Here is a 20,850-nt window from a genome sequence, read left to right on the forward strand (position 1 = left end):
TTTGAACGACCACATCAAACAAGAGGTGGACGCGGGCATGGTCATGCTGGACCTACAAAAGGCCTTGACACTGTCAATCACTCCATTCTGATTGACAAGCAGCAATTGGTTTTGATAGTCCATCGGTGGTGAGCTGGATGCAATCCTACCTGGAGGGGAGAGAACAGATAGTGGAGGTAAACGGTACCCTATCCCCCCCCCCCCCTCTCCCAGTGAGCTGTGGTGTTCCACAAGGAAGCATACTAGGACCGCTACTGTTCCTAATTTATGCAAATGACATGTCGTCAGCTTGTGACTGCAACTTGTTCCTGTTCGCGGACGACTCAGCCCTGCTGGTCTCTGACAAGAACAAGTTACAGGTTGAAAAAACCCTCAGCTCTGAACTAGGCAAAATCTGCACCTGGCTCGCTGACAACAAACTATCATTACACCTGGGTAAAACAGTCCATTCTCTTCGGTTCAAATAACAAACTCAGCAAGGCCGATGGCTTCTCAGTTACAGTGGGTGACAATATTGTAGGTTCCATCCTATACCTAGTTATATTATCGTACTTGGCCATCGCGTCCCGCTCTTAAGCCATACCGAGATATACCTCATCTCATGTACCTACTGTACACCATCAACGAAAAACAATAAGGCGTACTCTATAAAGTACTAGGCGTGGTCACCACTCACCCTTCCTCTATTTCGTTTCCATCATAGCGGTCGCAAGTCGCCCTATGTAACTAGTGCTATGAAAAGATTAGAGAAATTGCGTAATGTTGAATGCTTACCGGAGGTTTGCTTACCCCTGGAATCTTCGGGGCATGTTTCAGCGACACGTCGGGCCTATGCTGATGTTTCCTCGTCTGGTGGCAGCAGATCAAGGAGCAGCATGCAAGGTTTGGCTATCGAGCCGGCTTGTACACAGGTAGGCCCTGTGTCATCAGGCATTGATGTTGGTGTTAGTAATGCTGTGGAGTGTGTGTCGGCGCCAGGGGCGGGATGGCTTGGTGAACGTTCCACTGCAGTGGACGGTTTCCTGGCGATCCTGGAGCAAGAGCATGCTGCTAACACTAATGCTACTAATGCTACTGCTAATGCTAATGCTAATGCTAATGCTGAAATGGGTCGTTGTTCTAATATTCCCCGCCGCGGGACGTTGCCGCTTTTCCCTCCTCTTGCCCGGTTCATTGATGAAGGTCAGTCGGTAGCTAATGTGGGGGGTTTCGCTGAGTCTTATTTAACTTTTTTTACGGGTAAAAGGGCTGACAACAGGGTGCAGGCCGGGTGTACCGTGGCTAAGTAGCCAGGTAGCTTTGATCCTGTGCCCCGGCGGGGATGAACAATGTCCCACCCGGCCGATGCTTGAGAGCGAATCGTCTCGGAGGGTGGCAGTATGGACGGATGAGTGGTATACTGCTGCAGGATGTTTTTTAGCGGCGGCCAGTGTTATGGCTCAGCTGGCTATTTTCCTATCCACATTGGCATTGGGTCCAGCCGACATTATAAACATGTTGCATGTTTGTGGTGTTATAGAGATCTTGACTCAGTCGCAAGCTATAACTGTGGGGAGGATTAGGATGCTATCAACGTTTGTTAATAGGCATGTCTGGTTGGAGCACTCTCCTCTTGGGGAAGAGGATAGGTTTTCTCTCCACGACTCCTTTTTCCACGGAAGGACTTTTTGGTCGTTCTGTGGAGGCGCAGGCGGTTGTTGATCTGGGTCCCACACCGCCTCACGCTGTGCAGCCAGAGGTTGGAGCACGGCCTCGTCAACGACTGTGGCGAGGCCCTCGACAGGCGGCCATGTTTCCCCTGCCAGTGGTACCCTGGGCGGAGAGTCAACGGGGATCCACAAGGCCGACAGCCTTGGCGGCCGAGGGATCGGCCATTTTGGGTGAATTCGGCTTGGATCAAACAAGCCGTCGTCATTCTGCCGCGAGCAGCCCGCTCCTCGTTCAACCCTCTCTCTGTCACCAACGGAAGAGGGGCTCTGATCGTTTTCCTTTGGCTGCGGGCCGCGAACCTTCTTTGAAGCGCATGCGGCCCCACTTTTCACTTCTCATGGGGACAGGGGCTGACACCCAGTTGATGGCTGAGCCTGGGTCTGTCCGTGAGAATGTTGTGCTGTCGCGTGGCTCCTGCACCACACATTGTGTGATTGGTGAGCCTGGTGTTACGGCTGCCGCTAGTTACAGTGGTCAGCAGGGGGACTCGAGGCCTCTTCAGTTGAATGCACAGCAAGGGTTACCCCGGCCTTCGCTTCGCCAGGCGGGGTGTCACGCTGATGCCTCCCACTCCCGTGAGAGCGGCAGTGGTCTGCAAAGAAGAGGCGAGCATGATTTGGGTGATAGCAATATCACTGCAGGGCTACGGCGTGTAGGAGCCCATGGGGTCCTCACGCCTTGCGTGTCTAGCTGTAGAACAACTCAGCTAGAGGGGTGTTCAGGGGGGGGTGTGTGTCAACCAGTTTGATGACAGCTTCTCCCGTATCAAACCGGCCCTTTCTGTCGGGGTCCCCCCTTGGGTGCGTCGCACAGCGGGAGGGACCGGGCCAACTATCTACTGTTCCTTGCGGCCCAGCGTCAGTTGACGGCGGGTGCGCTGTGGGATTATTTTCACATATGGCGACAAGAATGCCGTTTGGAGGGGTGGATAGAGAGAACGTTGAGGGAGGGGCTTGTTTTGCAGTTTGCACAACCCCACTTTCCGTTCTCAGGTTTGGTGCCGACCCTATTGTCGGGGTCAGAAGCAGTGACAGCCCTGGCCGACGAGATCCAATCTCTGTTGGTGAAGTAGGCCGTAGTCGTGGTCCCGAGAGAGGACGTGATGTCAGGCGTCTACTCCCATTATTTTCTGGTGCCCAAGAAAAAGGGGGGGGTCAGACCTATACTGGATCTGTCCGCGTTCAATCGTATGATTGTAGCGAGACCATTCAGGATGTTGACCGTCAAACTCCTGCTGCTTGCTGTCAGAAGGGGAGACTGGTTCACCTCCATAGACCTGAAGGATGCGTATTTTCACATCCCGATTTTCCCTCCTCACAGGAAGTTCCTGCGGTTCCTGTTTCAGGGCGTAGCGTACGAGTACCAGAGGTTGCCGTTCGGCTATTCTCTGGCTCCCCGCACATTCACCAAGTGCGTAGCGACTGCGCTGGAGCCTCTACGTCGTCGGGGGAATACGGGTTCTATTCTATCTCGACGACATTCTACTCCTCAGCCGGTCGGAGGAGGTTGCCAGGTCTCATACCAGGCTGGTGGTGGAATTCCTCACCAGGCTGGGTTTTGCTGTGAACTGGAAGAAGAGTACGCCTCTTCCCAGTCAACAGGTGGAGTACTTGGGCTTGACGCTGAGGTCAAGGTCCATGATTGTAACCCTCTCGGAGCAGCGGAGGGTGTCTATCCTACACGCGCTCGGGGGTTTCCGTCTGGGAGGGACGGTCACGGCGCTGCAAGTGATGCGCCTGCTCGGTATGATGGCATCTGCTCACACGGTGGTTCCTCTTGGCCTCCTCTTCATGAGGAGGATACAGAGGTGGTTCTTCTCTATGGGAATAGATCCGGTGAGGGACAAATGGAAACGGTTGAGGGTTCCTTTGTCGATATGGGGAGATCTCGCCCATTGGAGGAGGCTGGGTATCCTCACCATTGGGGTCCCCATGGGCAGCAGGCGCTCACATGTCACGGTCTTCACCGACGCCTCTCTCACGGGTTGGGGAGGGACGTGTCGGACCAACGCAGTGGGGGGCAGCTGGACGAAGGTCCCTGCTGGCCCGTCTACCCTGCACATCAATGTGTTGGAATTGAAGGCGGTCCTCCTGGTCCTCAAACGGTTCGACCACCTGGTGGTAGGCGAGCACGTTCTGGTCAGAACGGACAGCATGACGGCAGCGGCGTATATCAACAGGCAGGGTGGGACTCGTTCCATCCGCCTGCACCGGGCGGCGGTCGAACTTTGGCTATGGGCATCTCGCAGGCTGCGCAGTCTGAGGGCGCTCCACATCCCTGGTGTAGAGAATGTGGGCGCGGATATGATGTCTCGGGGCGGTCCTCGTTACGACGAGTGGGAACTCCGCCACGATATAGTCAGGCAGATCTGGGATCGCCTCGGTGGATCTGTTTTGCGAGCCGACGTTCTCACAAGTGCCCCTTGTGGTTCTCGGTCAGTCGGGCAGATCATCCCCCCTTGGGGGTGGATGCCTTCTCGATCTTTCCGTGGCCGCCCGGCCTTCTGTACGCCTTTCCTCCTGTACAGCTGTTGAGTCAGCTGTTGGAGCGGATACGGAGGGAGCGCAGGACGGTGATCCTGGTCGCGCCAGACCGGGGCACGGCAGTGTGGTTCCCGGTCTTGATCCAGCTACTGGTCACTCCGCCTTGGGTTATTCCTTGGTCGGCGACGGCCCTCTCTCAGCAACACGGGTCGCTGTTTCAGTACCCGGTGTTGGGCCAACGTCTGATGGTGTGGCTGGTGGGAGGGTAAGTCTGGAGAGGATGGACCCTTCTGTGGTTGATACCATCCAGAATGCGCATGCTCCCTCCACTGTCGCGCTTTACGCGGGCAGATGGCGTATGTTCCAAGAGTGGTGTAAGGCGGGGGGCCGGGACCCAGTCTCCTGCCCCCTGGATGCTGTCCTTGGTTACCTCCAGTCTCTCCTTGATAGACTGTCTGCTTCGACGGTGAGGGTATATGCAGCAGCTATATCCTCCTATCATGAGGGATTTGAGGGGGATGTCTTGTTCAGCCACCCTCTTGTGAAGCGTTTCCTGCTTGGCGCTCGACGCGTTAAGCCGGTGCAACGCTCTTTGGCTCCGAGTTGGGATCTTGGTGACGGGACTCCCCAACCCCTTGATGTGGGCTTACGGGTCCTCAGGGGGTGCATCTGTCGGGCCTCGCGTCCGCTCTACCCCATATCTCGGTATGGCTTAAGAGCGGGACGCGATGGCCAAGTACGATAATATAACGACAGGTTATGTATATAACCTAGTTATATGAGTACTAGCTAAGCGTCCCGCTCTTAAGCGGCCCTGAGTTCCCTTGGGGAATCTTTTACTGGAAACAGGTTTTTTACGAGGAATAGTGAGTGGTGACCACGCCTAGTACTTTATAGAGTACGCCTTATAGGGGCGGGGCCTGGCAGATGGTGGGTGTATTTGTTTTTCGTTGATGGTGTACAGTAGGTACATGAGATGAGGTATATCTCGGTATGGCTTAAGAGCGGGACGCTTAGCCAGTACTCATATAACTAGGTTATATACATAACCTGTCGGTTCCATCCTAGAGGCAAATCTTTCCTGTGACAAAATGGCATCCAATGTAATCAAAAAAGTCAACCAACGAACTAGATTCTTGTACCGGATCTCCTCTCTGGTAGGCCTGTCACGATAACACATTTAGCTGGGCGATTAATTGTCCCAGAAATGATTGCGATAAGTGATATTATTGCGGTTTTGAGAGAATTTATTTTTTTGAGAAATGTATTTCCCAAAAGTTTTCAATAAACCTTTTTATTTTTTTTACTAATATAATGATAATAGCATAATAATGCAAGGAAACCGTTTCAAAGTGCAATAAACCTTTATTTAACATTGAAAGACATTTTAAATATCCTAAATTACTACCTAACCAATCAGATCTGCGATATGAGGTAGCGTCACAAGCAGAGTAACCTCGTTCCCAGTTTTTTCTCTGAGAGCAATGATAAAACAAGCAGAGCAATGGGTCTCATTCACCAAGCACTTACGACAAAAAGGGCTTTCTCTTAGGGCCATTTGAGACCCTTTCGGGCCGATTTTGGGATTCACCAACCGTCCCAATAAAACATATGTAATTAATATTATATTATAATATATTGTCTATATTCATGTCTTGCCCGAAAAGGTCTCAATGGCCCTAAGAGAAAGCCCTTTTTGTCATAAGTCCGTTGGAGAATGAGACCCAATGTGTGTGGACAAGAGGCGGGTTGCTAGGTTTACTGTAGGAAGGGGCTTTTAGACTCATGTTTTGTTTTTTTTTTTTTTTTTTAAAGAGGGACATCCTCTCAATATGCAGGACGCGGGACATTAGGTCAAATGGCTGTGCAGTACAACCAAAAGCGGGACACCTGGTCACCCTAACTGTGGCTCGCGTTTGTTTACTGTGGCTTGCAGATTATGTGATGGGCAAGCTACTTGGAAAATGTAGTAAGCTACACTACCAGTTACTCTCGATTTAAATATAGCTCAACTACAACAATAGCTATCCCCAGAAAAATGGGATACACTGTTGATGGGATACACTGTTGATGGGATACACTGTTGATGGTATTTTCCGGGCTGATTATATTCTTGTGGGGGATGGGGGACCCTGATGTAAACAAGACAAACGTCTTTCTCTGGGCCCTGTTCCTCGTACCTGGCTAACTGAGTTAGCCGGATAATTTTCAGGATAACTTGACTTAAGCCAGACCTTTCCGTTCCCCGATGCGCGATTTTCTAAATCCCTATGGCAACATATCGGAAAGTTTGAACCTGGTCGAGGGCAGGGTTTAGTTCAGTTAGCTTGATAACCTGCATGGCCACGCCCTCGCAAAGAAATGCAGCTCGCTTCCTGAAATAATTCTCAGGCTACGTTTAGACGGAGAGAGTCTGAACAGAAACCGCAAAAGTCGTCTTGCGGTCTCACTTTTAATTTTGCGTTTAGACTAGCGTTTTGGGATGGAATTCTGCGTGCAGACGACGCTGTAACGACGGAGCCCCACTGTCACATGATTGGCGCATATGTCACATGACGTGCTGTGAAGACCCGCCCTACTCTGCCTCTGATTCGCAGACTGTGGTTGGGGAATGTGATTGGACCAAAGCAGAGTCACTCACAGACAGTGGGTCCAGTACTAATAGTTGTGATAGCCGCGGGACAGATTCTTGTGTATTTAAAAGTACTGCCAATGTAGCCTTCAGGTGATCGCCATGGATAGAATCAGACATGCTTTGTTTACGCATTACGCTTCTAGGCTACTGGCGCATGCTTGTGATGTAAGCAGTATGCGCGACAAGAGCCTTGACAACCCTTTCGTCATCGTTTTATGCGGTTTGACAGTTTAGATGATAGCGCAAAGGTTTATCGTTTCTAGGTATTCCACCCTGGAAGGTGGTCTCACTTTTTTACGGTTTCACCCCGTAAAAACGCTGTCTCCGTATAAACGAAAGGCACATCCGAAAAAATATTTTTGCGGATTCACCTGCTAGCGTTTCCGTCTAAACAGGGCCTCAGTCTAGATCCCATTATACCAGTCTGAATTATGTTTTTGTGCTTCGTTTTTCTAGAGGGGGCTTTTGAAATGTAAAATAATATACCTAAAATTCTGACAATAAATCATATTGAGCCTATGGATTTACTAAATAATGCACGTCATAGTTATACACGGATACGGCGCTCGCGATCGCGATACACTGGTTATTTTAATAACGCGGATCATTGCAAATGTGAATCCAGCTGGGATATTTTTAACGAATGAAACCTATCGGGCGCTTGGCTCTGATTAGTTTCATATTCTTCGCTGTGGATGTATTTGCTTATTAACGGAGCGCCCGAATTGTGTTTCATTCAAGCATAAATTGAAGCGTCTTTATGTGTGGATTGTGGATATGAAGTACGAGGAATATGAATCTGGATTGTTAAAAAAAAAAAAGACAAAGAAAATTACATTTAGAAGCTTCGAATTAAAATTGAATCTCGGCCCCGAAGCTTTGAATTCCAAAAAATAAATCGAAGGTCAGCCCTAGTACTTAGTCTGTAGTAACGCCAGCGGCCGCCTCCCCACACGGAGAGTGACTGACAAGAGGTACTGGTTCCGCCTCATTAAAACAAACACGCAAATAGCAATTAATCGCACCCGTCAAAATCATTGCATTCATTTAAATTATCGGGCGATAAATTGATTTATTGCTTATCGCGACAGGCCTACTCTCTGGTAAACAAGAATACCCTGAAGACTCTGGCAGGAGCACTCATTCAAGGGTACTATGACTATGCTTCCACCTCATGGTACCAAAGCACCTCAAAGGCGCTAAAAACAAAATTACAAACATCACAAAACAAACTGGTCAGACTACTGCTTGACCTTACTCCTAGAACCCACCTCACCCCTGCCCACTTTGACAACCTAGGATGGCTTAGAGTAGACGACAGAGTACAGCAACTTACAATGGGCCTGGTCTACAAGATACACTACACGACTAAGGTACCCATGTACATGTCAAAATACTTCCCAAAGGTCAGTGAATACCACGACGACCACAACACCAGAGGGAGCTCCACAAATCATGTTAAACCCAGATTCGGCTCAAACAAGGGACTAAACACTTTTCGCAATTATGCCACATCAATGTGGAACGCCCTGCCCACAGCTGTAAAGGAATGTGAATCACTACCCACTTTTAAAACCACTCTCAAGGAGCACCTACGGGAGACTGCAATTCGAAACTGGCCCCTGTAAATGTCCTAACCCAACCCCCTCCAATGTACAGTAAATGTCCTAACCCAGTAATACACGAGACCCTCTTCTTGGAACCAAGTAAGGTTTTGTCGATAATCCAATGTACAGTTACCCCCACCCCGCCTACCCATCCACCCCCCACCCCACCTACCCAACCCCCCCCCCCCCCCCCACCTCCTCCAATGTACAGTTTCTTCGTCAAATGTATATTCTTTTTCAAACTCTTTTTGTATCACAAACAGTACTGTATTTGTAAATCTATATATAGATGTATAGATGTAGCAGTGCTGTCTATCCCTATTTGCATGGGATTAGTATAATCTGGGGACGTCCAGTGATTTGTAATGGTTGCTGAGATCATATGGGATTTTAATCCTGTGTACAAAAAAAATTGCACAAATTACATACTGTATTTTGGCAAAGACAGGTCTCCTGATCATGCTAATTCACTGAGAACAAGTTCAAGTAAAAAAAAAAAAAATATATATATATATATGTCTTTGGAAAACACAGAGGTTGGGGGAGGAGTAATTGTCTTCTCTGCGTATTACTAGACCCATGTGAATAGTGTCATGAGAACCCCTACTTAGTTCCACAAATTGTGCACGGCTGAGTTTGTTTTAAAGCAGTTTGATTGTGTGTTCCTTTTACAACAGGTCTGCTGAATGACAGCACGGTGGGTGTGTTCCGGAGCTGTGAGTACCTGCGTCTGAGGCGAGCATGTATCCGTACAGCGCGTATTTCCGCTGAGGCCTTCCAGCGAGCCCTCTGTCCTCACAGGCTACTGGAGCTGGATGCTGCCCGGGTCAATGCAGACCTCACCATTGACGATATACTGCAGGGTTTGGCTACCAATAAACACTGCCAGGTAAAGAAGAGCGAGTGTTAGCAAAGGGACAAGAGTGTGAGTTAGTGAGTGATACAGGGAAAGAGAGGCCTAACATCCTATCCATACTTACGCCCGGAACAGACCCGGACCGAAGCGCCACAAATGTATTTTCTTGTGTGACCAGTACGCCTGGTTGTTCACACCAGCAGCACTTCCCCCATGCGCCAGTATCTCTCTCCGTTGTATCTCTCTATCACATTGCACTCTTTTCTCTGTCTCTCCACTCCTCTGTGTGTGTGTATGTATCTTTCTCTGCTTTCCTTCTCCTCACCACAAATGGACTGCACTGATATACAATTTACATATTTAAAACCTTAACGGTCCCCTGTTTTGCTATTCCTTTCACTATTTGGGCAATTTTACACAATTCCTGTGACTCTATGGAACACATCTGTAATATATATATATCTATTTTTTTTAATCATTGTTTTGTATTTCTAGTTCAAGTTCAAGTTTCTTTATTAGTTGTCATACAGAAGTACAGAATACTTTTATACAAAATGCTTCTTTCTGTTACGCTCCAGAGACTGTGCTAGACAAAATAGATAAGTATAAAATAAGTATAGCAAGTATAAAATAGAAGTCACGTACGTAGACACAAGTGTTCAGTATGTACATATGTACAATCAAGTACTATAAAGCAGCATTTTTCCACTTCAAGATTTCAAGCTGTTTTGGGCTAGCAGCATTTTTCCACTTCAAGATTTCAAGCTGTTTTGGGCTGGGCTCCACCCATACTCGCAAAGCTCTTTGAGTGACAGTCACCCACACAGCGTGATACATACGAGAGAGAGAGAGGGGGAGAAAGAGAGGAGAGATCGCTCCGTGAGCGCGCGTGTGTGAGCGGCTCGATTCGCGATTGTGTGTAAAATGCAGGTGGAGAGATAGAGAGAGGGAGAGATCGCTCCGTGTGCGCTGTGTGAGCGGCTCGACTCGCGATTGTGTGTAAAATGTAGGTGGAGAGATAGAGAGAGGGAGAGTCAGGGACAGGGAAACCACTTCCGCATTATTCCCACTGCTCCGTTGTTGAGCGAATTGTTGATTGTGGGCGGTGACTACAACCAGGGGCTGAGATATGCAGATCAGTGCCTTATTCACGTCAGCAAACATTTTTGAGATTCCCTGATGTATATTATGACTATTGCTCTCTTTTTCTCTTTGTTATTTTCTCTTCTTCTAAACCCACTCTATAGGATTCCCTACAGCGCCTGGTTCTAACTGGTCTCACCATGTCATCTGTGGAAGAACCAAGCCGGCTCAGCGCCCTACAGGGGCTGCGCTCCCTCTCTCTAGCCAATGTGGACTTCTACGACTCTGGGCTGGCCGACGTGTGTTCCCTGCCGCGGCTCGAGAGCCTGGATCTCTCCAATACCTCGGTCACCAACCTGAACCCTCTGCTGGGCCTGAGGGAGAGGCTCCGCTCTCTAACACTGCATCAGCTGAAGAGGCTAGAGATGAGCACTGCACAGCTGCTGGCGGTCATAGGCCAGCTGGATGCACTGCAGGTTAGTGGGGGTGAGAGAAGGGACAAGGAAAGATGTAATTACATACCTGGGTTCCATCCTAGAGGCTAATCTTTCCTGTGACAAAATGGCATCCAATGTAATAAAAAAAGTCAACCAACAAACTCGATTCTTGTAAACAAGAATACCCTGAAGACTCTGGCAGGAGCACTCATTCAAGGGTACTACGACTATGCTTGCACCTCATGGTACCAAAGCACCTCAAAGGCGCTAAAAACAAAATTACAAACATCTCAAAACAAACTGGTCAGACTACTGCTTGACCTGACTCCTAGAACCCAGCTCACCCCTGCCCACTTTGACAACCTAGGATGGCTTAGAGTAGACGACAGAGTACAGCAACTTGCAATGGGCCTGGTCTACAATATACACTACACGACCATGGTACCCATGTACATGTCAAAATACTTCCCAAAGGTCAGTGAATACCACGATCACAACACCAGAGGGAGCTCCACAAATCATGTTAAACCCAGATTCGGCTCAAACAAGGGACTAAACACGTTTCGCAATTATGCCACATCAATGTGGAACGCCCTACCCAAAGCTGTAAAGGAATGTGAATCACTACCCACTTTCAAAAACAATCTCAAAGAACACCTATGGGAGACTGCAATTCGAAACTGGCCCCTGCAAATGTCCTAACCCAACCCCCTCCAATGTACAGTAAATGACCAAGTATGGCTTTGTCAATATTCCAATGTACAGTGTACAGTGTCCCCCACCCACCCCCTACCCAACCCCCCACCCCACCCACCCAACCACCTCCAATGTACAGTTCCCACCCAACCCCACCCCATCTACCCAACCTCCTCCAATGTACAGTTTCTACGTCAAATGTATATACTCTCTTTTCTGGACTCTTTTTGTATCACAAACAGTACTGTATTTGCAAATCTGGTATGTCATAAATGTATAGATGTAGCAGTACTGTCTATCTGTATGTCGTGTGTCATATTATGTTATGATGAATTGAAAATGGGGGACCCTGATGTAAACAAGACGAAAGTCTTTCTCTGGTCTGCATCCCCTTAACAATTGTATGTATTGAGCTGTACTGTACTGTACCCATTCTGCAATCTGTTAATAAAGTTTTCAATCAATCAATCAATCAAACTTTAGGGAGAATGGTATCACTTGTTATTTTGAAGTCTGTGTGTGTTGGTTGCTTCTTGAGTAATTATAGAGATATTGTGAAAGAATCTTAAGACAGCTTGCTTGGGTTTGACTTATTTCGTTTATGTAATCTGTGTGAAAATCCAACCCCGCGCAGCACCTGGATATCAGTGATGACAAACAGTTTACCTCCGATGTGGCTCGCCAGCTGCTGGGACAACCAGGAATCCTGCCTGCTCTTGTATCTCTGGATGTATCTGGGAGGAAACAGGTGTGTGTGTGTGTGTGTGTGTGTGTGTGTGTGTGTGTGTGTGTGTGTGTGTGTGTGTGTGTGTGTGTGTGTGTGTGTGTGTGTGTGTGTGTGTGTGTGTGTGTGTGTGTGTGTGTGTGTGTGTGTGTGTGTGTGTGTGTGTGTGTGTGTGTGTGTGTGTGTGTGTGTGTGTGTGTGTGTGTGTGTGTGTGTGTGTGTGTGTGTGTGTGTGTGTGTGTGTGTGTGTGTGTGTGTGTGTGTGTGTGTGTGTGTGTGTGTGTGTGTGTGTGTGTGTGTGTGTGTGTGTGTGTGTGTGTGTGTGTGTGTGTGTGTGTGTGTGTGTGTGTGTGTGTGTGTGTGTGTGTGTGTGTGTGTGTGTGTGTGTGTGTGTGTGTGTGTGTGTGTGTGTGTGTGTGTGTGTGTGTGTGTGTGTGTGTGTGTGTGTGTGTGTGTGTGTGTGTGTGTGTGTGTGTGTGTGTGTGTGTGTGTGTGTGTGTGTGTGTGTGTGTGTGTGTGTGTGTGTGTGTGTGTGTGTGTGTGTGTGTGTGTGTGTGTGTGTGTGTGTGTGTGTGTGTGTGTGTGTGTGTGTGGAGTCTAATTGACTCTTTTTGCTGCAGGTAACAGATGCAGCTGTTAAGGCGTTCATTGAAGAGAGGCCTGGGATGACCTTTGTGGGCCTGCTGGCCACAGATGCTGGCTTTTCTGACTTCCTATCTGGAGAAGGAAGTCTAAAGGTAGGTCTGGGTGCATACCATAACATTTACTATGGCATCTGTAGATATTCAAGTGTATTTAAAGGTGCTATGTGTAATATTGAATCATTTTGACACTCAACCACTTGGTGGTACACTCAACCACATAGAAATAATGTGGACCTAAGATAAAAAATATTCCTTTATTGATCCCTTTGGGGAAATCTGGACATCATAGCAGCACAGGGGAGGGGAGGTACAGGTATGGTAATAGTAGAGAGATGTAAATATAGGCAATACATTCATAGTAATGATAAAAATAAGCAGTGTAAACAATATAAGTAACTCTGACTATATGAATATGAGCAAACAGTCAGTGTAATCAAAGGAGCAGATGGGGGTCTGTATGCCCCATCAGTTATATTATACGTTACAATAACTGGCCAAGGCGATTAGTTGTGTTGGTGGGTACGAGTCCATGGCTGAACGTGCTCCTCATCTTGACTAGCTCCTCATAGGGGGTGGGAGGGGTTCTCCAGGATAGCAGCCAGCTTCCTCCTCTCTGCCACCACCTCTAGTTTGAGAAGTTCAGGTGTTGATGGGTGTGGGGTGCTTGGGAGCGGTGCCGGTGTTTAGGGATTTGGGGAGGCTCCTCTGGTGAAATCTGTTGAAAAACAGGGCGGCCGGGTAGCGCAGCGGACTAAGCGTCTGTCTACACCGCAGAGACAGTGGGATCGAATCCAGCTGCGCTGCCTCCGGCTTGGTCGGCCGTCCATACTGACACAATTGGCTGTGTCAGCGGGTGGGAAAAGCCGGTCTTGGTAGTTGTAAAACAGCGACTCCTACAGTTCGGTCGGGGCGCCTGCACAGTGAGGGAAGGATCTGGGGGAGGTAGTATGACCCTTCCACATGTTACACTCCCCCAGTGAGAGTCCGTGCTGCCAGGTGAAAAGAAGCGGTGGGCTGGCTACACATGTGTCGGAGGAAGCATGTGATAGTCTCCGCCCTCCCAGACCGACGGTAGGGGGGGTATGTGCGCAACAACCAGGAAGGGGATTGGGAATTGGCATAACAACTAACATTGGGATGGGAGAAAAATGGAAAAAGGAGGGGGAAAAAGATAATACAAAAAGAAACTGTTGAAAAACATGGTCAACTCGTTTGTGCGCTCCGGTGTATTCAAAACAAAACAAAAACAAACAAGGAAGCAGCGTTGCGACAAACATCACTGGCTTTCAAAGGCCTGAGCAGGCTCAATTTTACTTGAGGATTTCAGTTAATTATGTACTTTGACTGCCACTCACGGCTAATCTCGGGTTTACGATAGTTACGTTGAAAGCCACTCACGAGATTTCTCGGAATTATTTTTTTTTTTTTTTTTTGCGATCTGAAATCATATTGCATCACGCGAGCCTACCCATGGGCCGCCGGCGATCAGATGTGAGAAAAGCGCCCCCTATCGTCTCCCAGATGGTAAATGGTAAATGGAATGGACTCAATGAAAATGGATGGGGGAAAAAAAAATTCCAGTCCACATTTTCCAGTCCACTGATGCAGCCGGGGTTACCAGAGTTCATTCTGGATCCTCTGAGCCCCGTTGATCATGAGTTCTACTGTATACACGTTAGATCTATACACTTATCGATTTTTTCGAATGGTGATCAGGAATTGGAATATACCATTTGGATACCATCTGATGTCAGGTAAGGAATCTATGTTATCAGTGTTAGGATAATCAGACTTGTTTTCGAGGAGATATAAGCTTTTTTCTGATATGTGCTCTATCGGTTTCACTGTAAAATCCATGAGGAAATGAAAACGGCTATTATCAGCGCGCGCCTCGAACGTGCGTGCGTGCACGTATACTATTGATCATCTAGCGTTTATTTGAAAACGATTCATAAATAGGCAGACAAATATCAACGTTCTGGAATATTCCAGTAAAAGGCGATTATCACAGAATGGGCTGTTTTTCACCTGAAAACGGGCGCTTTTCAAAATGCTCTCAAACGGAAATGAAGCGATAAAAAACCAATCTGCCTTGACAACACTGACTGGAAAATGATTCTTTGATAAGCGACGGGCAGATTAGACACATAGCCATAATTGAAAACATAGATTAGGCGATATTAACGTTAACATTGGCGCCGATGGTGGCATTCAAGCACTAAGTCGTGCGCCCCCTGGTGGCACTGAAAGTGTTAATAGGTGAGTCTAAATGGTACTCCTTTCTTTTTTCATTATTTCTAAGTGGTTCAGTATACATGGTCCTCATTCCAAATGACTAAATATTACAAATAACATTGTTACGACCCTGGCTCAGAGGGAAGCAACATAAATGGACACAAACAATCAAGGTCAAGTTTAAACCAAAAATGACATATTTATTAATACAACTACTGGGAATAAGGGGTAAAGTGTGGTGGTTGGGGAAGACACTGCTCCAACAGTGTCTTCTGGCAAAATGAGAGAGAGTGTGGGGGGGGGGGGGGTGCACACCGCAGGCTGATTGCTGCCAATCTACACACAATTAACTGCAGCATTACATAACAAACACCTTTACTTGTCCCTAATATTTGTGCAGGTGACGGGAGAAGCCAACGAGACCCAGATCTGTGAGGCATTACGTCGCTACAGTGAGAGAGAAGGGTTTGTGAGAGAGGCTCTGTTTCATCTGTTCAGCCTGACCCACATCATGGAGAAACCACGGCCTGACATCCTCAAGGTACTCCATGGACCACAGCTGGCTGTAAGCTTATGGCTAGTGGTGCCTTGGTTTCAGTGAGTAATGTTAACACATTGGGTGCCACCCCCCCTTCCGGGAAGTGCATAGGCCTTGCCACCCATTAACCCCATGTAAGCGATCACCTTGTTTGTAGAGCTAAACCTATATTTTATATTATAGCTATGGATCTAATAACGCCGTCGATTGTCAGTGGGTTTCTTCCGGTCAATGTGCAAAAAACAGATTATTTTTTCATCTATACATTTCCGTTTTATACCGTGGTGAATATGAGTATAGTTGTAGAGTGATCCTATGTAATCCCAGGGAACTCCGTCAAACAGCCCTTTAGTGAAATCCATTCATCACGTTGCCATTTTTCGCCTGATTATCGAATCATCCTGAAATCAACGCTAGATTATCGGTATTATGTTTCCTCGTGCATGCACGAAAGGGGACGGGGGAAAACCGTCCCGCCGTGCATCTATCACAGCCAACGGCACACACACACACACACTGCAATCGCGGCAAAAAAATTATTGGATCAACGCAAGATTGGTAATATATAGTCCTTACCTTGTCTCTGATGTAATGCAAAAAGAATAATCCAATTATGGGCGGCTAGGTGGTGTAGTGGTCTAAGGCACTCGCCACCAGTGTGGAGACGCTAGGATTCGCGTGTTCGAATCCAGCTCTCCACATTGTTTTTCAGTTTGGCTGGTCGTCCGCAGTAATACACATTGGCCGTATTACGGGGAGGGAAAACTGAAGGGTGGGGATCGAACGTTGTGAACAAGCGACTCCTACAAGTCGGTTGGTGCGCCTGCGCAGTAGAATCAGGAAGTGTCGGGGGCAGCGTGAGCCTCCCACGCGTTACTCCTCGACACTAAGAGATCGAGCTGCGCAGGTGAAAAGATGCGACTGCTGTTACCTCAAGTACCGGAGGGGACTTGTGCTATGTATGACTTAGTCCACATTGCAGCCGGCTTGTGGGAGGCAAGAAACAGCGTTCGTGACAGGGGAGGGTTGAATTGGATGATACGAAATTGGGATGGGAGAAAATATAGAAAAATGGGAGAAAAAGTGGATCAAAAAAAAAAGAATAATCCAATTATCTGATCGCCATTCCAAATACTGGTCGCGGTAGTCTGTCCCACGTTATCCAGCATTGCACATGAACGGGCGGGCGGATGAACTCGTCGAGGCAACCGTGGTGACCGCTTGTCTTGCCGGAGTGTTTAGAACCCGCCCCCAGGCCCCAGCTTGGCCGAGAAAACAAACCACATCGTTTCAAATGGAGTGCAATAGCGGCCGCAAGGCGTTAGGCGCCGGTATTGACCGCCTGCGATCTCAGACACATTCAGTACAGCATGCACAAGGTGCCTCGATGGATTATGAATGGCAATAGCGAATAAAAGGAAAAACAAGACAAAAACGTAGATCTACGTTTCCGGCACTCAACCGCTGAGCCACAGAAACGTAGATCTATGTGAACGGCAAACAAAGTGTTAAGAATGCTGACGTGTCATTCTAGGGAAACTGAAGGGAAAATGTTCTCCCACAACGAGTGATGTGTTCAGTAAATAAAAAAATCCCTTTAACTGACTTTATGGATATATAATCTAGTACCTACATGCACACACACTCGCATACCATGTGGTTGCATTGTGTTCTTGTATGCATGTCCTGTCCTGTCTGTTACAAGGCTGAGTGAGCCAGGCTAGCATTTCATAGCATTTTATCATACGTTCTATTCTTTTTTTAGTGCTTATGACAGTGGAACTTTAACTTCTCTTTCCCTCCGTCTCTCCAGCTGGTAGTACTGGGTATGAAGAACCACTCTGCCACACTGAACGTCCAGCTGGCAGCCAGTGCCTGTGTGTTCAACCTGACCAAGCAGGACCTGGCAGCAGGGATGCCCGTCAGGCTGCTGGGGACCGTTACACAGCTGCTCCTGGAGGCCATGAGGACCTTCCCCAACCACCAGCAGGTAGCCTGCTGTTCCAGTAACACACTATTACATACCTCCATCCACGCGATTAGATCTGAAAGGTGGCCGTATGCCAAGCAATGTCAATTAGACTTTGGAGTTGATCCGTGTTGTTCTTTTTGTCTTATTTTGATGAGACAGGAGAAGGGAACTACCTAATAGGCTATGCAGTGCAGTCAAGGAATAGTTCTGTTCTGACCATCCATTTTGGATCTTCTTGTCTCCAGTTGCAGAAGAACTGCCTGCTCTCTCTGTGCAGTGACCGCATCCTACAGGAGGTTCCCTTCAACAGGTGGGACAGACTCTCTGGTGACCCTCTGACCAATCACCCAAAACACAGTCAACATGTTCCAGTCTGATTGGTTCTCCCTGTCCTGCAGGTTTGAGGCTGCCAAGCTGGTTATGCAGTGGCTGTGCAACCATGAAGACCAGAACATGCAGAGAATGGCTGTGGCTATTATCTCTATACTGGCTGCCAAGGTTTGTATAATGTGCATGGGTGTTTGTATGCATGTGTAACAAGGTTGAAACCTGGCAATGGTAGCCCCTTGGTGTAAACTCACCAAGTTAAATACCCTCCACTTTGCCACCTGAAGTGGATCCTTTTTGAGGTGGTGGAATGGATACGATTGTGATATTTAACATACGTGGTCACATGGTGCTGGTCAGCGGAGGGTTCGCGGTTGTTGGAGGACAGGTATTGAGCACAAAAGCACAAAGTACCCAGTGACCACCGTTACACATGCTTTATATCCAGGAATTCTGCACTCAAGTCACAGTTCGCGATGGAGGCAAATGAGATTTGTGTGTTTGTTGTTTTTACCTCCACTGAAATGTTGTTACTTTCCAGTTGTCCACAGAGCAGACGGCTCAGCTGGGAGCAGAGCTGTTCATAGTGAAGGTAGGTTTTAAGGTTCTCAGTCTAGTCTGGCTTTACTGACATAACTGATTGTCAGGCTGTACCAACCTTAGAGTCAGTACCTCATGTGATCTTCCTATGGGGTTCCTTGCCATAGCATGTTGTGGCACCCCAGGGGAACACCACAGACAAGGGTCAGCGTTTGAACAAAAATAGGTTTATCGTTAATAACTGGAAGGGGGGGGGGGGGGGTTAATAACTGGAAGGGGGGAGTTTAATAACTGGGAGGGAGGGGCTAAAAAACAAAGGGTCTTCTCTAGTTTTTATTTTTATTTTTTTAAAGGGGACATGCATTATAAATGGCATTTTCCAGTGTTTAGCATGTTTTCCTAGCAATTGGGGATTATATCAATGTGGTCTGTGTTGTTAATTATCATATTGACTCATCAGTCTAGTCTCGAGTTCAAGAGATCCTCCCTCACTCAACTAAGCTGTTCTGATTTGACAGTTTTGCTGATGTGAATATAGCACTGATTTGCATAACTAACGGCCCCTCTATGGTTGACAGCGACAGCAGAGCGAGTGGAAATATCTTCACTTCCACAACAGAGCGAGGCAGAGAGCGCATAGTGTAACCCGACACTTCCTCAAACGGGTTTTGACCCGAGGGAGAGAGATGGAGAGAGAGAGAGAGGGACCCGTCTTCTCTCAAACACACACACGGAGCGTTTACACAGGTGCTCCGTGTGTCCCTCTCTCTCTCTCTGTCTCCCTCTATCTCTCTCTCCCTCGCAGTCGGGAGCACCAGCATATCACTGTAATATCTTTGCCCGTATTCCGATCCGTACAATAATATTCACAGGGGTATATATATCGTCATTTGAAACAAGTTACCAATGCATTGTCCTGTGGGATTATGCCCCCCCCCCCCCCCCCCCCCCCCCCCCGCGGCGAAATTACTTAGTATCCCCCTCAGTCTCTCTCTATCTCTCTCTGTGCCAGTCGCAGACTGTGTGGATGACTGTCACTCAAAGTGCTTATGGGCGGAGCCAGGCCAACACAGCCTGAAATCCAAAGGGAGAAAAATGTGGCTTTTGAGTACTTGATTAGAAATATAAAACAATGAATTTTTTTTAATAAAACCTTACAGATGTGTTCAATAGACTCACAGGAATTGTGTAAAGTTGCCCAAATAGTGCTAGGAATAGCAATGCATGTCCCCTTTAACCTGTATTTAATCAGGAAGTCCCATTGAGATACAAGATCTCTTTTTTGCAAGAGAGGGATTCTTCAAAGAAGGTTTTGGCCTTATGGCCTGGAGAGGGAGCTATGCTGCACTGGTGTCTTGAAGACATAAGAGGGATGGGTGAGTGGTGTGATTTTTTAACATAGCCTCTGTTTCCGACGACGCTCTCTGATTGGCTAGGCCGCGTACAGCGAAGAAGAAAAGACCCTCTCTGATTGGTTTAGCTCCGAAGGGTCTCTTCCACCTTGTACATATATTCTCTGTTATGCTTAGGCATTCTTTCGAAGTGGTTATGCTTAGGCATTCTTTCGAAGTGGTTATGCTTAGGCATTCTTTCGAAGTGGTTATGCTTAGGCATTCTTTCGACGTGGTTATGCTTAGAGTTAGGGTTAGGGTTAGCCAATCGGAGAGTGTCTTTTTCTTCTTCGCTGCAATCAAAGAGCGTCTTCGCTCACAGAGGCTACGTTAAAAAATCACGCAGGTGAGTGGGGGGAGCCCGCCATGGGTGATTTGGGTTGGGGTTGTCCCACTCCAGGGTGGGTGAGCTCACACACTATGGCAGAGAGAGAAAACGCATTAATTAAGCCCTTTTTGGGAGTATTCATCTGTTAAAGTCTCCATACATTCAAGGTTCTCATAATTAGCTCCCGTTAGCCTAACAATCCTGTTACAAGCAATCCTTCTTCAAACATTTCCAGTACACTTCAAGGTTTCCAACATGAAGAATAAACTCAGCCTCTGACCGCTTGCCACTCTTGGTTTTGGAGAGGAACGCCTGCTCCTTTTGAGTGTCTCTCCCTTCACCTCTGGTTGTCAGGCCTGAAATACGGCTCTCTGACCTTGATTAGTGAATTGGCCCCAGGTGTGTCCACAGACTCCACACACGCATGCCAATAGACCTATCGCTAAGCCGCGCCCCCTTTGAAAAGTCGGACAACCAAAGCCGACCGTGAATGACTGTTGACGATGGCCGCGGGGGTAGTACATTTTTCTTTTTTTTAACTTACATAGACAACATTCATAGACAATACATTTCAACATATCAACAGTACATAAATATAAAACAAATAGACATAAAAATGAGAAAATAAAAAGTGTGGCATGGGT

The 20,850-nt window shown here is 47.7% G+C and overlaps 1 protein-coding gene across 2 annotated transcripts in view; it reads left to right on the forward strand.

Moving 5' to 3' along the window:
- The window catches only part of zyg11 (zyg-11 family member, cell cycle regulator), a 43,360-nt gene that overhangs the window by 2,987 nt on the left and 19,523 nt on the right, over positions 1-20,850 (forward strand). For both annotated transcript variants that reach the window (XM_084308742.1, XM_084308743.1), the window contains exons 3-11: positions 9,113-9,324; positions 10,539-10,850; positions 12,142-12,255; positions 12,852-12,968; positions 15,511-15,651; positions 17,462-17,638; positions 17,866-17,930; positions 18,019-18,118; positions 18,489-18,539. In XM_084308742.1, coding sequence (XP_084164868.1) covers positions 9,113-9,324; positions 10,539-10,850; positions 12,142-12,255; positions 12,852-12,968; positions 15,511-15,651; positions 17,462-17,638; positions 17,866-17,930; positions 18,019-18,118; positions 18,489-18,539 — 1,289 coding nt within the window. The remainder of the gene's footprint in view (positions 1-9,112; positions 9,325-10,538; positions 10,851-12,141; positions 12,256-12,851; positions 12,969-15,510; positions 15,652-17,461; positions 17,639-17,865; positions 17,931-18,018; positions 18,119-18,488; positions 18,540-20,850) is intronic.

The sequence above is a fragment of the Notolepis coatsorum genome (genome assembly GCF_963971535.1).
Source record: "Notolepis coatsorum genome assembly, chromosome: 2".
NCBI lineage: Eukaryota > Metazoa > Chordata > Actinopteri > Aulopiformes > Paralepididae > Notolepis > Notolepis coatsorum.